This window comes from Sceloporus occidentalis, unplaced genomic scaffold, assembly GCF_023333645.1.
Source record: "Sceloporus occidentalis isolate IW3139 unplaced genomic scaffold, rSceOcc1.0.p SCAF_66, whole genome shotgun sequence".
Classification (NCBI taxonomy): domain Eukaryota; kingdom Metazoa; phylum Chordata; class Lepidosauria; order Squamata; family Phrynosomatidae; genus Sceloporus; species Sceloporus occidentalis.
The window spans coordinates 579,156-595,020 of record NW_028317046.1 but is presented as its reverse complement, the minus strand read 5'-3'; the positions used below and the strand labels follow the sequence as shown (position 1 = coordinate 595,020).

General features: G+C 41.6%; 1 protein-coding gene across 6 annotated transcripts in view; it reads left to right on the top strand.

Moving 5' to 3' along the window:
* Positions 1-9,997, top strand: part of LOC149286805 (voltage-gated potassium channel subunit beta-2) — a 38,910-nt gene extending 28,913 nt beyond the window's left edge. For 4 of the 6 annotated variants that reach the window (XM_089493610.1, XM_089493609.1, XM_089493603.1 and 1 more), the window contains 10 exons: positions 204-248; positions 517-561; positions 652-695; positions 830-916; positions 6,231-6,316; positions 7,064-7,184; positions 8,162-8,256; positions 8,429-8,549; positions 9,542-9,630; positions 9,908-9,997. In XM_089493610.1, the coding sequence (XP_089349736.1) occupies positions 204-248; positions 517-561; positions 652-695; positions 830-916; positions 6,231-6,316; positions 7,064-7,184; positions 8,162-8,256; positions 8,429-8,549; positions 9,542-9,630; positions 9,908-9,997 (823 nt within the window). Of the gene's footprint in view, positions 1-203; positions 249-516; positions 562-651; positions 696-829; positions 917-1,936; positions 1,982-6,230; positions 6,317-7,063; positions 7,185-8,161; positions 8,257-8,428; positions 8,550-9,541; positions 9,631-9,907 lie in introns of all 6 variants that reach the window. The other 2 variants (XM_089493602.1, XM_089493605.1) reach the window with 2 other exon arrangements.
* The last annotated feature ends 5,868 nt before the right edge of the window (positions 9,998-15,865 follow it).

The window sequence follows — 15,865 nt, the reverse complement described above, 5'->3', positions numbered from 1 at the left end:
AATGCCACCGGCAAAAAAAGCGAAATGAACATAGAGCACGAGATGTTTTTTTGCGGTTTCCACCTTGCGAGAGGCGTTGGCGACACTCCGCGTAAACAGATTAAGAGTCTCGCTAGAAAGTGTTCTATCCCGGCAATTAGGAGCTGCGTTTTCGGTTATTTCCGCTCGTTAGCCGTAATATTTTCTTTATTTATGTATTTTAGGGCAGAGGTTGTATTGGGGAATATCATCAAGAAGAAAGGATGGAGGTAATTGTTTTTTTATGTTTGCGCTTTCATGTTCCTTGATGAATCTTTTATGCGAAGACCAGCGCCGTCCGTAGCGATCTCGCGCTGAAAGGGAAAACGCCGTTAAATAATTCACGGGGAGTAATAGTTTAGCTTCATTCCTTAATACTCCGCGGCCGCTTTACGCAATTTGAAACCCGCTTTTTTTTTTTTTTTTTCACTTTAGCTTATTAAAAATAACCGTCTTCTTTGTCTCTGACCGTATTCTGTTCTCTCGCCCCCGTTCTAGGCGCTCCAGCTTGGTTATAACGACCAAAATATTCTGGGGAGGAAAGTACGTGAACCCGGCCATTTTACTAGTAACGGAAATAGCGTTTTCTGTCGGGTCAGACATCTTGTTGACGTTTTTTGTTTTGCGTTTTAGAGCGGAAACGGAAAGAGGTTTATCGAGAAAGCATATCATCGAAGGTACATTTTCACCCTTATATCGGAGGCGCGTCGTGTTCTTGGGACCAACGTGACCCGTAAAGCTCCGTAATGGACTGAATTGTTTAATTGTTGCTGTTTTTTATTGGCGTTTTCTTCTCTTTCTCTCTCTATAGGCTTGAAAGCTTCTCTAGAAAGGTTACAGCTTGATTATGTGGATGTCGTCTTTGCTAATCGTCCGGATCCAAATACCCCCATGGAAGGTAAGACCAATTTACGTTAATAAAGCGTCCTCAATCGTTCTTTTAATACGTTTCTTGTCCTCCATTGTCATACTTTTGTATTACCGCGCGTTTCTTCATGCAATTTTGGGGGGAAATCAATCAAAAAATGTTCTATATCATTCCCAACATAGCGTATTACGTTTTTACTTTGGTTGCAGAAATAATCACTAACCACTAACACAAGAAACGATGCGTTTATAACCCGGAGACCCGTCTCTGACTTTGAAAGATACTCTGTAGCGATATATCTTTTATAGGTGGGTCGCCCACTGGCGGATACGGAGTTTTTATATAGACTGCTTTTCTTTTATCGCATTCCTCTTCCCAAAAGCCCCGCCATGCATTTTGAACTTGAAACCCATCCGACAGACTGTAAAATGCACAGGCGACCACGGACCGGGGGTCTCGGCAGCATCGTTGGCCAATTCATGACCCCGATTCTGCCTAAAATGAACAGATTTTCCTAGATTCGAAACATTTGCATTCTCAGCTTTGTTTTCAAATATTGATCAGTTGCGGTAAAAGTTAAATATTAATTAAATCCACACCCCCGGCTCAGAAGTGCCGACCTGGTGCAGAATCTGCTTCCCGTTGGTTATCGTTTATTGAGCAGATGACTACTAAAGGTTTAAGCTTTACAGACTGAAAATGATTGAATTCCTCATTTTTTCACCATTCACGGCTACTCGCGTTATTCTTGAGGAGACGTTAGTGTTGGTTGGAAGCTCGGTGGGGGATATGTTAGCGAGGACAAATCTCAGAGGCTTTTTTTGTTTTTTTTACTGTAAACTCCACTGAGATCCAAGGATCCTTCCCACCCCGGAAGGTCCTACCGGCCGGACTGGAGGACCTCCGCACCTTAAGTGCCGTCGGACATTGCCCACACGCGACAGACACAAGACGTATCTATGGTCGTTCAACGTGATTATCGCATTCTGTGCTCTGCCATAATCCTTCCTCTGTAAACTCTGGTCTCTCAAACTTTTCTTTTATCACCAGGGGACCCATTTAGTTCTTCCAAGTCAAGAACATTCATCATAGAAGGTACATAGTACCCACGGTGTCCATGCTGACTTTCCTGTCCGGCAGGCATTTTATGGGACAGATAATGTCTTTTTTTATCTATACCATACAAGTGTGACCCCCCCCCCAACCAACTCTTATCCATAAAATGCATAAACCAAAAAAATGCCCCTTTTAAGAACATCTTGCAAGTAAAACCCCATTTTATTTTTGTAAGTCTGTTTAATTGCTACATGCCCCCCCCCGTTACCCTGATTTGCCCCCCCCCCCCCCCATCGTTCTGTATCTTGGGTTTTCTGCATGGTTTCTGTACTGAAAAGGCTGGTGTATTCTCTCCACCCGCGTAAATCCGGCATCATTGGCGATGTGTTTGGTTGACTTCGGTAACCCTCTCCGCAGCACGTTGGTGATGTGACGAGGAAACTCAATGATGCTTCCCACCCATCTTCAAGAAATATTACCGCCCGATCTTTCTTGAAGATGAGATTTATGCTACAGTTGGGCAAAAATGCACCGGAATCAAACGTTTGCCCCCCAAAAACCCTTCCTCAGAAAGCCTCCACTTAATCATATCTCTGCTGCGTGAGGATGTTGGCGCTCGTCTGTTTTAAGGGACAGTAAAGCAAGAAAACATTATTCCTAAAAAGTAATTCCCCCCCCCCCCAAATCTATATTTCTTTGTTGAAAATTCCAGCTCGGACAATCGTTCTTAGGGTTTTAATTGTCGAAATGATTCTATTTACAAAGTGTCCTGATCGTGCCTTCTAGAAACGTTCTTGTCCTTTTTTTTTTATTATTTATTATTTGTTTTATAATTTTTTGTTTTTCTAGAAACGTTCTTGTCCTTTTTTTTTTATTATTTATTATTTGTTTTATAATTTTTTGTTTTCTCGTTGAGCATAGTGTTGCGACAAACAGCCGACAAATATATGTGAGGATAGTAACTGGGAGACGAGACGTCGCAAGGTCCGTTTTTAGATTTAGCTTTACTGTACCCTTAAATTAATGGCTTTTGAACGACGCCAAATAATTCCCAAATCAGCAAAAAAACAACGAAAAAAAAAATATGTATATTGTCACCCCCTGAACACGTAACCATCGCCATATTTGCCCAATTGTAGAGGATGTTTGTTCTGCCTGCGACAGACTTTTCTTCGATGATAGTCCATGCGCCGCGTGCTCTGCCAGCGGAGCGCCTCCTCATTGAGTTTTCGTTTTCTTTAGATTCTCGGAGCCTTGTTAGCTCGTTGCTCTGTGACGTCGCATGTCCGTGTCTGATGCTTGGTGTGGATGTCGACTGCTTTTCTTTTTATCTTCTACTTATTATTTTTTTTTTTTTGGCATGAGCCGATGCGTTCGTCGGAGACGCGGAAAAGGAATTCTGCATGACGGAGAAAGACGGCCGCTGGTTCCCGAAAGTTTCTAAAAAAACTAATAATAAATAAATAAAAGAGAGAGGAAAATATTAAATATATGAATAAATTCCAAAGCGAATAAAAGAAATCTACATCCATCCATCTATCTATCTATCTATCCGCTTACAGATATATCCCGGAAAAATCCTCTTAGATTATGAGCCAATATTGAGCGTTTTTAACCATAAATGTATAGATGAGCCGCATGCTGTTCGCTTTCTCTTCCGTTGGACATCCTTTTAGAAACGCCTGCGTGTTTCCATCGCCGCGTTTGCCGTAGACCTTCGCATCGTAGTGAGGACGCCGGCTTCCATTCATATCCATGCCGCCCGCCGCGCCGTCTCGTTCGGGAGGCCGTATTCATCGTGCAAAATACATTGGACTATAAAAATCTAGTGACTGCGACCCGTGCCAGGAGATGCCAGATACGGATCACCCGGGGGGGGGGGTGCTTTTTTAATGTTTTTCGCTGTCTTTTTATGATGATGTCACCGTTGAGTCACCGTTAATGCTTACAGAAGATCTGTCACTAAAAACACCTAGGCTTAATATTTAAAGTAGTTTAAAAATAGGCAATATGGGCGGAGGAGAAACCCAGCTTACGTGAGCAGCATCTTAACTTCCAGTTTTCCGGGTCTGTATAATTTATTCCTCCCCGGTGCGTTCCCTCTTTTGTTGTTACTTAATGTAGTTGGGTTATTATTATTGCTGTTATTGGATCTCAACGGAAGTTGTGCATAAAGGGGAATGCTGACGAAAAGTGGAGCAATCGCCATAGCAATCGATGGAGTCCCCGCCGACTGCTTAATTCTCAGCATTTTACACCAAAATCTATACAATACTCCCAGAGCTTATACAGAAAGCCGTTGGTGCGGAATACCAGGTTCTTATACATTCCAAATCAATATGGAGCAATAGCTCGTATGGGCCATATATTGAATATATTCTGTATTTCTCATAGATACGTTCATTTACGTTTTCTTATTTCCCTTGAAACCTAAAATATGACCTTTTCTTCTGTAACATTGTGTTTTTAATGGTGCGGTTTTGAGGCTACTTTTGCGTTAATGTCACCTCATTGGCTAACAGCATAACATTCCCAGCATGCACCTGGCCCTAACATGTTATGTGTGCGTTTAAATCATTCAATGAATTGCGTCTTAAAGATCCTCCGGAAAGTAACGCGTGGTTCCGTGAAACGTATAAAGTTTACCAATCGCTAGTCGAGGCTCCTTAATGGTTTGTGTAGAACGCTGCTTTTGTAGATATATTGAGATGTAGCGATAAGATTCGAGGCGCGATTTCCTGCGAGCCGCAGACCGGCGCACGTCGAGCGCATTGCGTGTTAACGTTTTTAATATCCTGTAGGTCGGTCTGAATTTCTAGACTAGAATAGGGTTTTTCCTGCAAAAAAAGAAAATAATGGCATTTTCTTCCTGCGGGAATCTCCACAAACACCTCGTTACTGCGGGAATGTCGGCTCCTTCAGAATTAGAGCAGAAACATCAAATATCCGCTTTCTGACGCAGCTAAGTACGCGACGCCGCTACTTCGTTCGTTTGTCGTAGGAGAGTTAATGTTGCAAGATGAAGTCTTTAAATTCCAACCTTTTTATTCGCTTTGTCTGGAGACTGTGTATCTAAATGGCTGTTGGACACCCAGTCCTCAGGGCCACCGACAGCCCATGATGTTAAAAGTCCCCAATAATGTTCCAAAAACCTGAGCATTTTGGTCCATGATTGCTGTTTGCGGGCCGTTGCTGTTTTCCCATAACTTTTGGTTTCTTCTGGAAGGTTAGTGGATGCATTGGGTAACCACATCCCTTCATTCATTCGCACTAAACCAACAACTGTATACCCGCCAGCTCGATTTTATTATTTTTATGTACAAAGTAAGAGGAGATTCTAGTCCTGTTTACTTTTTTACAGGTTTTAATGATCAAACCACTGGATTAGGTTACAGCTACATTCATGTTTTATGAATGACAAAGCTCTGAAATCTGAAGAGTTTACAGACCAAACCTGACAATCCAGGCTTCTAAGTGGACCTTAGCTTTCCTGATCGTTTTTGACTTGACATGTAACTCCTACAGGCTCTATTATTGGATCCCACCGAGTTCTGTAGAAGCGCCCGTTGTGTTGATATTGGAGAATTCTAATAGAAAAATTAACATTTTTGGTTAACGGCGTAAGCTTGGTAACTGTTATGATCTTTTTGAGCCGAGAGCCATGAATTAGTCAATCCTCCCCACCAGCCTACCCCGAATTCCTCTTAGAAATAGACTTCATTCCTCATGTATTAATAGAATGTATTTTTGTTTGTTCATGCTTGGTAAACTCTACTTTAAATTAGAACTTTCTGATAAGGCTGGCATGGAACGCATCGTCCAACCTTTGGCTTTCTTGACCGATAAAATGTTTACAACAGATCTTTTCACGTGTAATAAGTGAGCCTCGGGTGCGTGTTATTCCCAGCTACGTGTTACCGTGTTGTGTGTTTGCGGACGTAGTGTAGTTTGTTACTGCGATGGTCTTAACCTTCTTCGCGGACCCATTGTTGGTTCTCGGTACCCTTCGCCCAAAGTGCTTCTGGTCAGAGCTGGGTTCTCACTTGCTGTTTAGAAAAGAATAACCGGAAAATCCTGCTGTTACTTTGGGGTTTTCTCTCCTTTCGAGTTCAGTAAACACTTCTTTTGAAAAGGAAAGAGACAAATTACACTGCTTGCAAGATGTCCTTGCAGCACACGTTCCCTCTTGGTGTTGTAGATTTAGATTCCTGCATGGCGCTCAATACTCCTCCTGTGTGTAACTCTGGTTTTTTACCCTCCCGCCTTCCCTCCGTTATTCTTTCCGCAGAGACCGTCCGCGCCATGACCCACGTAATTAACCAAGGAATGGCGATGTACTGGGGGACGTCGCGCTGGAGCTCTATGGAAATAATGGTAACGTCGCAAGATGCTGGTGCCGTTCTTTAGAAATCCCCAACGATGTATCGCTTACCGGCTCCTGTAAAAATGTCTGCTCGCCTCCTAACCGCTTCGTACATTCATCAAACTCTCCAAAAAGGACAGAAAAGGTTCAGAAGGCGTTGCAGCCGTTAGCGAGCAATAATACACTTTAGAAAGCAAACGTAACGTTCAAAACTGCCTGTTTCTTATCTGCCCTCACTTTCTATGTTTAAACTGAAAATCAAAGATTTTGATGCTAATTTGCATAAACAAGTCCTCGTCGGGGCTAAAGGCTTCCAGACGAATTTCAGGATAATTATTTTTGACGTTGAGCGAGCATTCGTTTGTACGAGGGGCAGCGAAGCCGGCTGGGCCTTCTTACTTCACTTCAGTAAGCTTACTTTCCGCTGTTTTTTTGTTTGTTTTTTTTGTACGAGGCGTCTTTAACTGACTTTTTTTTTTCCTTTCGGGTAATTACCGCTCTCCTCTTCTGCCATAAGACCTCATGTGTTTATATCATACAAACCCGTAATGTGTTACTAAAACAAATCAACTTGTGTTAATTAAAGACCCTCTTATTCCTCGAGATCAGGTTCTTGTGCTGCGTAGTTCATTTATTTATTATTATTATATTTTTATTTTGTTATATTTTTTTTTATTTTATATTTATCTTAAAGCAATGTGCAAACTTCTTTATTTTTATTCTTTTATTTATTTATTTTTCTTTCCCCCCTCTCTAAGGAAGCCTATTCGGTCGCACGACAATTCAACTTAATTCCTCCGATCTGCGAGCAAGCCGAGTATCACATGTTTCAGAGAGAGAAAGTAGAAGTCCAGCTGCCGGAGCTTTTCCATAAAATCGGTAATGTGCCGTTCTAAGCCCGAGATCGAAGCGTAACTGTATCCAACGAGGTATTTAACATGCTATAAATGGAGGACAGAGGAGGTTCGTACAGGTGCTCGGCTGGGTGTAATGTGAGTTTTAATCCAACAGCTGAGAAATAAAAATAGCCATAAAACCGCATTGTGAAGGCGCCAAGCTTGTGTAATACATTTGCATTTATATACCTCTAAGCCCGAGGACTTATCTTGGCATTACTCTTAAATCTGATGATCCGGCACGCTGTGTTATATATAGGATTCTGTTTGATCCCCCGCATGCATGGTGCCCGTATTATTGCGCAATACCTACCGAGATGCAGACGTCGCATCTGTCTGGACAGCAGAGTTCATGATGCTCAATGGGTTCTAGAATTAACCCTTACCGGAGCGGTTTAGTCTCGGGATGTCGCCTTCATTGTTTCTCCCGGAATAGTCTGGATGGGGAATCGCTGAATTCACTTCTATGTCGCCGATACAAAGATTACCATCAAGGGGCTTAGCCGGTATTTAATCGGCATTTCGCGTTTCCAACGGGAACTCTCCTGTCTCTTAAAAACCAAGAAATTTGTAATTGAAGCCGCGCAAGACGTTTTATCTGAAGGATAAAGAAAATTCAGTCTGCTGTTAAAGGGTTAACTAGAGAATGAATTCAAGATTAAAAAAGAAAAATATAACGAATTATACGAAAATATTTGCTTCCCAAGAAAACCAATCTGATTCCCACGTTTCTGTTTTTAACAAAGGTTTGACTCGTTACTAAGTCACCCTAAGGACTGTGTTAGTCGACTGGCAAAAGTTGATTATTGCTGGCCCGGGGAAAATGCCGAAAATAAGTCGAATATTAAATAGGCCAGATAAATAATAATTCTGAGCGGCACACGGTAACCACTCCCTGAGGTTTCGGTGAGTAGAGAGTATTGGCGTAAATAGGCTGAGTGCTCGTCTTGTTACTTGCAGGTGTGGGAGCCATGACCTGGTCTCCACTCGCCTGCGGGATCGTTTCTGGAAAATACGATGGCGGAATCCCACCTTATTCTCGAGCATCTTTGAAGGTACCAGACCGACTGCAGAAAGTTTTGTTTTTTTTCTTTTTTTCGTTACTTTAAAAAATTCCAAAAAAAAAAAAGCTAAATAATTAGCAGTCAAATAATTCTTTATTTTATTAGATTATATAGTTTTTCTCATCAAGGTTTTGAGAGTAACCCCATAATACTCTTTCTAAAGGGTTATCAGTGGCTAAAAGACAAAATTTTGAGCGAAGAAGGACGGCGACAGCAGGCAAAGTTAAAAGAACTCCAAGCCATCGCGGAACGTTTGGGCTGCACCCTCCCGCAGCTGGCTATCGGTAAGCCACGGGGTACATAGCTCGGCTTAAACATGTTTATAATTAGGACTAACTAAATGATCTATCTGAAAATGTAAGCAAATGAGCCTCCCTCCATTAATATGATCACTCTTTGGTTTGTTTTCAGCTTTATTTTTTCCCTGATTTTGTTAATGAGGTCAGTTTGGATTTTAGGAGTAGAAACCCGCTCTGTGAAGCTCGGTTTATAATTTACCGTCTTTTTGTTGCCACATTGAATATGTTTAAACAGCAGGAAGACGCCAAGCTGACGTTCTTTCGGTCTCGCCATCATGCTTCTTTATTAGCAGAAAATGCGGAACCCGGGTGGTCTTTTGATTACAGAGTAACGTGTGACGGCGCAGCCATCTTTTTGCTTCCCTGTCCTTAAAGGAGCAGTTGGTCTTCTCAGCCTCCCCATGTCCTGTGATAAATCCTGTAAAGCTTTCATGGATCGGGGGCATTAACCGGTCTGTTTGGCTGCCAGAGGCACAGAAGGGTCTGCGCTGGGTTTAAGCTGAATTCAGCTGCGAGAGGAGAGTGTGCACGTGGAGGTGCACGTGGAGGTGCACGTGGAGGTGCACGTGGAGGTGCACGTGGAGGTGCACGTGGAGGTGCATGTGCAGCTGCAAGGGGGTTAAGCTCTGCTCACGTCACACAATGCAAAAAATGTGTGCAGCCATCCTTTTAATTAACAGCATAATTATCCGCCGGCTCTTCAGCAGCTGCAGCCTGGCTTATTACAGTCGGATAATTCCCACATATATATATGCGGTATGTGAGCAAGATTCTGGTGGCTACATATTTACCAAATCGCTGGTAATGCCACCCACCCCCCATGAAAACGCAGCAGTACTTTGACTTTTATAGGTTCTTGTGCCATCAGACCCAATATGGAGGTTCTGTCCAGCGTCTGAGTGCAATGCTTGGGTCTGTCGCAGCACACGCAGACGTTACTTTCGGCTGAAGGTAGAATGTGGTTCTTGTCGTTGCAGCCTGGTGTCTGAGGAATGAAGGGGTCAGCTCGGTCTTACTGGGTGCATCAAACGCAGAACAACTTCTAGAGAACATTGGAGCGATACAGGTAGAGTACATAATCGGTGCGTGTATGTTACATGCACACCCCCCCCGTATGTTACATGCACCGCCCCCCCCCGTATGTTAAATGTACCCTTTGGCGGGCGATAATTTCAGTTGGATAGCTTTTAGGGGCTTAGTCTGACTTTCAGACATTGTCCCCACAATCTCTACTGCAAACTCTCACTTTAGTGAATAAACCCCTTGAGGTCAATAACAGTTCTATTTCTTCAGATGAAATCTGTTTCTTTCCATTTTTTTTTTATTTATTTTTTTTATCACAGGTTCTTCCAAAGATGTCATCTTCCATTATTCACGAGATTGATAGTATTTTGGGCAATAAGCCTTATAGCAAAAAGGACTATCGGTCATAATGGCGGCTGCAGTTTGGACGGGCCGCCACGATCCTCCTGTCCCGCGGGTCGTCTGCTTTAAAGCTTTACAGATCAAAGTGGAGTGCGACGGCGTCAAAAATCCCAATAATACAGAAATAAATCCACATAACGTCGGGAGACCGTTCAAAGTATTAATGTAAGAACTCATCCGCTTAACGTGTACAAGTACCCGCCGATTTGTTTAGCTGCACAAACGTAGTCGGAGGACGCGGTCGCTCGGCCGTTCGTGGAATACCGTGTGAAAATGTAACTTCTTCTGTGTTAAAGCTGTCCGTCTCCTCCGGTTCAGGCATGAGCTGAGCGCTTTCGTTTGCATCGCTCCTGGCGCAAGAAATGCGACCGGGCCGGGAGAAAATAATCCGATTTTGTGTATTAACCTTTCTAAAAAAAAAAACTGCACATGCCTTTTCTAATTTTTATCTGTGCCTCTAGAACTGGAATATTTTTAATTTTTTAGAATCGTTTAATTCATGTGTCTTTCTTTTTTTGTTCGGATCTACGAAACTTTTAGCGAAAGGAAATCGTTCCGTGTTTGTGTCCAAAATCTCCCGGATTTGTTAATAATGTAGCGAGTTCTTGTCTCACGGCAGCTGTTCTTGATGTTTCACCTTACAGATGCCTCTGAAGGTCGCAGTGTTTTCTCATGTCGTCCGGCGATATTTCCGGGCAGGCACTAAGACGTCTTAAACTTCCATTTAGAAATGAATGTTGCTTCTCGTGTGTCTGCCCGTACGCATACAGGGAAGTCTCCGGCTCACCAGGCTCTGTCTCTAAGTCGAGGGAGCAGTATTTAGACACGCCCACTCTCCGCCCTATTCCCCTCCCACCCCCATACAAAATGTAATATGTCTAGCCTTAAAAACTCCACCCCTTTTGTGTCTAGCCACACCCATCTCAAAGTCACTGCCCCTAAAGAGGGAGGGCTTGAGTTACCTGTTCCCAGGTATGCCCATTCTCCGTCTCTCCTCCTTCTCCGTCTCTCCTCCTTCTCCGTCTCTCCTCCTTCTCCGTCTCTTCTCATCCTCCATGATGTTTTGGGTTTTTTTGCCCTTAATGTTTTTACAAATAGTAAAAAGATACATTTGTAGTAAAAGGCTGGTATTACAGATGACATCATTGGTTTGGTTTATTTCTTCATGTCAGTCTTTCGAGTGGATCCGTGACCCGTCTTTGCGGAATACTAAGTGTCTGGGTTTTGCTCTCCACGCGTGTATTTCTTTTATAATGTTGCACATTAATTGTTGTATGAATGATTATCGTTAGCGTTGTGTATTTTTGGACTGGAAATCTAAGCACTTTGCCGACAAGCGAGAATTATTTTCTCAGGTCCAATGAGTGGCGTCTCACGTTTCTTTGCACAAAGGGGATCGGTACTGTGCCACTAGAACTCCCCACACGTGTGTTTACGAGCGTCCGTGTTGTGCCGTATGTTGTGAACCACCTTGGGTTGGGTCTCTGAGGAGTAAATTGTCTTTTAGCAGTCAGTATGGTCGCCTCATTATTATTATAGGAAGCGGTACGGATATTAACACTTACCTGCGTTAACAGCGAGTTCTTCTCCGACTCGCCAAGTGCACTTACTACCCCTTCAGACGTAATCGCTGGTGGAAGGATACGAAACGATCTCCATCGTAGTGCCTGCTTTCAATCTCAGATGCCATATGAGCTTAAAACGGAATTACTTACAAAGCTTAAATACAGCGAGATCTTAATTCATGTTCCAAACATTTAATATAAAACCATTATTAACCCTTTCTACCATGTGTAGTCGGTCCTGCCACGTGACCAGAGATCGGCCATAACAATCCCGGCGATCACCGTTACGCATAGAACTGGAATTGTACGGCTACTAATATCGAAGGGATATCGGAGACTTAAACTCTCTATATCACATTTTCTGTGCGCTTGGTAGAAAGGCATTTTGTGAGGTTTGGATGTCGGGGCGGTATAATGCGGGGAGTCCGCGGTGATGTCTCACCCCAAGAACCTCTCGCAGGGTCTTATCTTCCTCATGGCGCCAAGGGACAGTTTAATGACAGGTGCCAAGTATATGTGGAGTGTGGCGGGTAATTGTGTTAGAATTAAGGTTTAAGTGTCGGCGCTGCTCCTGTCCCACCAACAGCGATGTCCATAATGTATGTTTTAATACGTATAATTCCCTCGGAAATATGCTTGTGTTTTCTGATCCGTTTAGTTTTCCCGCATTATATATATCGCCGGAAAATATAAATATAGATAAAAGAAGATGAATTTAAAAAATAATCCAATGTACCGAACCCAGAAGTGCCCTTTTCTCTGTTCTATATTTGGTGATGATTAAAGTAATAGAGAACGAGAAATCATATGTTTGTATTACCGCGCTCTCTCCATGTTATCTAAAAGTATGAACCGGCTCCCTAATTATATATAAAACATACAGAATCTCTCAATGTGCATAAAAAAAGCAATTCTCCATGGAAACCGCAACTCATGGACTTAAATCCCTCAAAGGGAAAAAAACGCATGTATCAAGAACGCAAGCTTTGGATGAAAGGCACTGAATGTAAATCCTTTTACTATTCAACTCGCATATCCATAAACGTCTTTTAATTCACGCTTTCACCAACGTGTGATAGAATGTTTCCATATCTCCCGATACGTCTTACCGAGGGTAGACATTGTTACGCTACAAACCCCTTTCAGCATGTTCAAAGGACGTCTTTCCAACGGTTACTAAGTTTATTGAGCCGTATCTCCATGCCACGTCAGCCCTTCTTTTTGCAGAGACGTTCTTATCGCTGAACTGATCCTGTAGGGTGCCAAACGGTTTAAAACGTACCTTTCCTCCTCCTCCTCCTCCACTACGAGAGGTTGTAATACGTGTCGCACAAAAATAAAAACAGGAGAAAGTTTGGACCTCGCAGGCTTCCTGAAATTCTAAAAGATATAGATTGGAGTTTTAGTCGCGGGGCTTTCGTTTGCATTTTTTTTTTTTTGGCACAGTCACCATGCTTTAACTTGACGTTTAGGAAGCCCGAGGCGGCAGATTGAATCTGTCTGTTATGTTTAGTTAATGTTCTGTAAATACAAATACTGTCTTTTTTTTATAACTCTGTATATATTTTGGTTGTGTTAAGCTTCTTACATTATGAGCCAGAGATTGCGGTTTGTATTGTGCTTCGGAACAAATGTTCAGAGATTGACAGCTAATATTTATGGAATGACAATAAAAAAAAAAATGATTAAACGTTGGTCTTGCGCTGGTTTTCTCTGGTTTGTATTTATATACTGGTATTTATATAATAAAAGATCTTTATAGTTTTAGGGAGACCACCGTAATAGTTCCGAAAAGTATTATTCCCCCCCATGAGGTCTACTTTTCACCATGTTCCAAATGGCTGGCTGGAGTTTATTATCCATAGTTGAATCACTTACCACTTACAAACATTTTCATTTCATTTAGGCAATATTCACAGTTTATATGGGGGGGGGAGGTTTAAGTGCATTTATTGCAGTGGTGATTTTTGTAGGTCACCCTCCAAAAATGATTTTAAACTAAGAAAACAAAATGTGTAATTCCCAATAATGGGTCTGTTAAAATGATTAAGAAACTGTATAATGGCTGATTTTCTTGGGTAGGAATAACTAGTAAAAACAATGTTGTCGGCCCCGATACAGTCAGCCATGTAGCAATGAACTGAATAGATTATTAAGATGGTAATCAAATAAAACATCTGAAGGCTACATCTAGAATGTTCATTTATTCCATTTGGGGAACAATGACATTTTCTGATGGATCGTTGGGTTGAGAAACAACAGTTAAGGGACAACAGAGTGTTTTATTTTGGTCCATCTGCATTTCCTCCACAATGACAGCCTTGAAAACACAATTTAAATTTGAAATGATTTATTAAACACATATAACAAAACACACACATAATACACGGTAAATGTGTTCGGGACGGTCAAAGTCCCGTCTTCTTGGATGAGGACTATTGATCTCCGCATACTGCTTAAATGCACAAAAAAAAGAAAAGTCTCCCCAAAAAAGGTTTTCATATTTCAGCTTTCACAATCTTGTCACAATCCGGAAAATGTAGAATAGTCGAACAGTCATCTTATTTAAGCAGTAAAGGCTTTATATGTTCAAGTGCTATTTTAATGCTGAGTAAGCGTAACTGAATCCCATCGCTGCAAGAGTTCCCTCGTTGATACTTCTAGCGCATGAATGTTAGCATTTAGTGGAATGTTGAGGGTAATTTTTACAATGTAAACATAAGAAGAACTTGGTCAGAATTTCTTTGTTTAGAAAGCGTAAATGAAAGGCTGGTCACGGCTTTAGATTGCGATACATTTACAGTCATCGTTACCTTCAAGTAGCACCTATACAAGGTGTATAGATACGTATGCATTCGCTACACAAATATTCGCTTCAAGATGTTACAATGAAAAAATTGAGTGTACAAAATGAAGATTAATTAGTGCATTTGCCAAGTGCCAGTAACAAAAAAACAAAATATACCAGGTTTATTCTGGAAAAATCAAAGGTGGCTGTTCTCTGAGGCCCAATGTAAATGAATTTAATATAATTCTGGGCTCTGTTCCCAAATGTGCTGAGCTGACAATCAAATCAAGTTGCTTCAGTGTTATCTCGACTGAGTTGGGCTAAACAGAGCAACTTGGCTGCAACTCAAGTCAATCCACTTCTGCTCGGCTTCCAGTTCATATCATCAATAAAAAGCAAAGCAGCTTGTAAGCTGAGAGAAAGACAAGGTGGGAAATGGAAACCAACTCAACAAAAGTAACCCGACTCAAAGGGAGGTTGTCCCAGAACGGCTCTAGATAGATCAAACAAACTCATATGCTGTGGAATTTATCTGGACGATGCTCAACCTCAAAACTCAAAGACTTCAAATTAAAACTTGACAGCATGTCAACATTTAGTAAACTAGCAAGATGGTGTTTGGGTTTAATCTGTTCCCTCCTTATCTCAACAGATGACTCGGGAATTATTAAACGGACCATTCCATGCACTCGGTAACGTAGATGAACGCCTTTGGGCACCATTGAGATGGACTTAGATCCTCTTTTCCCCTAGTGCATAGAACCAACTAGATGGTTTTGCTTGTTCTTCTGATGAATGGACACTTGGGTTTTGATAAACTGTCCCAATTAATCCATAATAATGGATTTTAAAATGATACTAAGGTACTCGCAGTGTTGTAATATAAGGCCTCCTGGCAGTAGGAATATTTTTCCTAATACCCCGATATTGAGTATAATTCCATATAGTCGATTAATTATAAGGGAAATGTATAAAAGGTGATTTTATCTCTGCCAAGCAACGGAATGGGCCTAAAATTGTTAGTCTGTTCCTGGATATTTCTTCCTATTGGCCATGGATGTTTAATAAGAATCTGCTATAAGTGCAACAAAAAAGACATCTTTGAAGCTTAGAAACCATTTGTATCTGGTCAAAAAGTGCGCCAAAGGGGGCTGAAGTGCTCTAACAATATTAGAATAGCTGTGTTAACCCCACGTGGTACAAAAGGCGATGCGGCAGAAATGTCTAGGTAAGGATGAAGCATCCATGGCCTGAACTTCAGTATTTAGTGAGTCTTCAGTGTTTTGTGTATTTTTATTGCTTTAAACTGTGTATAAACAAAAAAAAAATAGGCAAAAAATACCATTTTAGAAATATATACATACGATCAGTTTGGTACGCACTTTTAAAGTACCCTAAATTAAAGTGCTATATTACTAATTAATTGGAATGTTTTTATTTGCTAACGCAGACCAATAATGCAAATAATACTGCCAGCTAAAATGTGATATTATTTTAGCGGGCAGACCACAAACTCTGTTGAT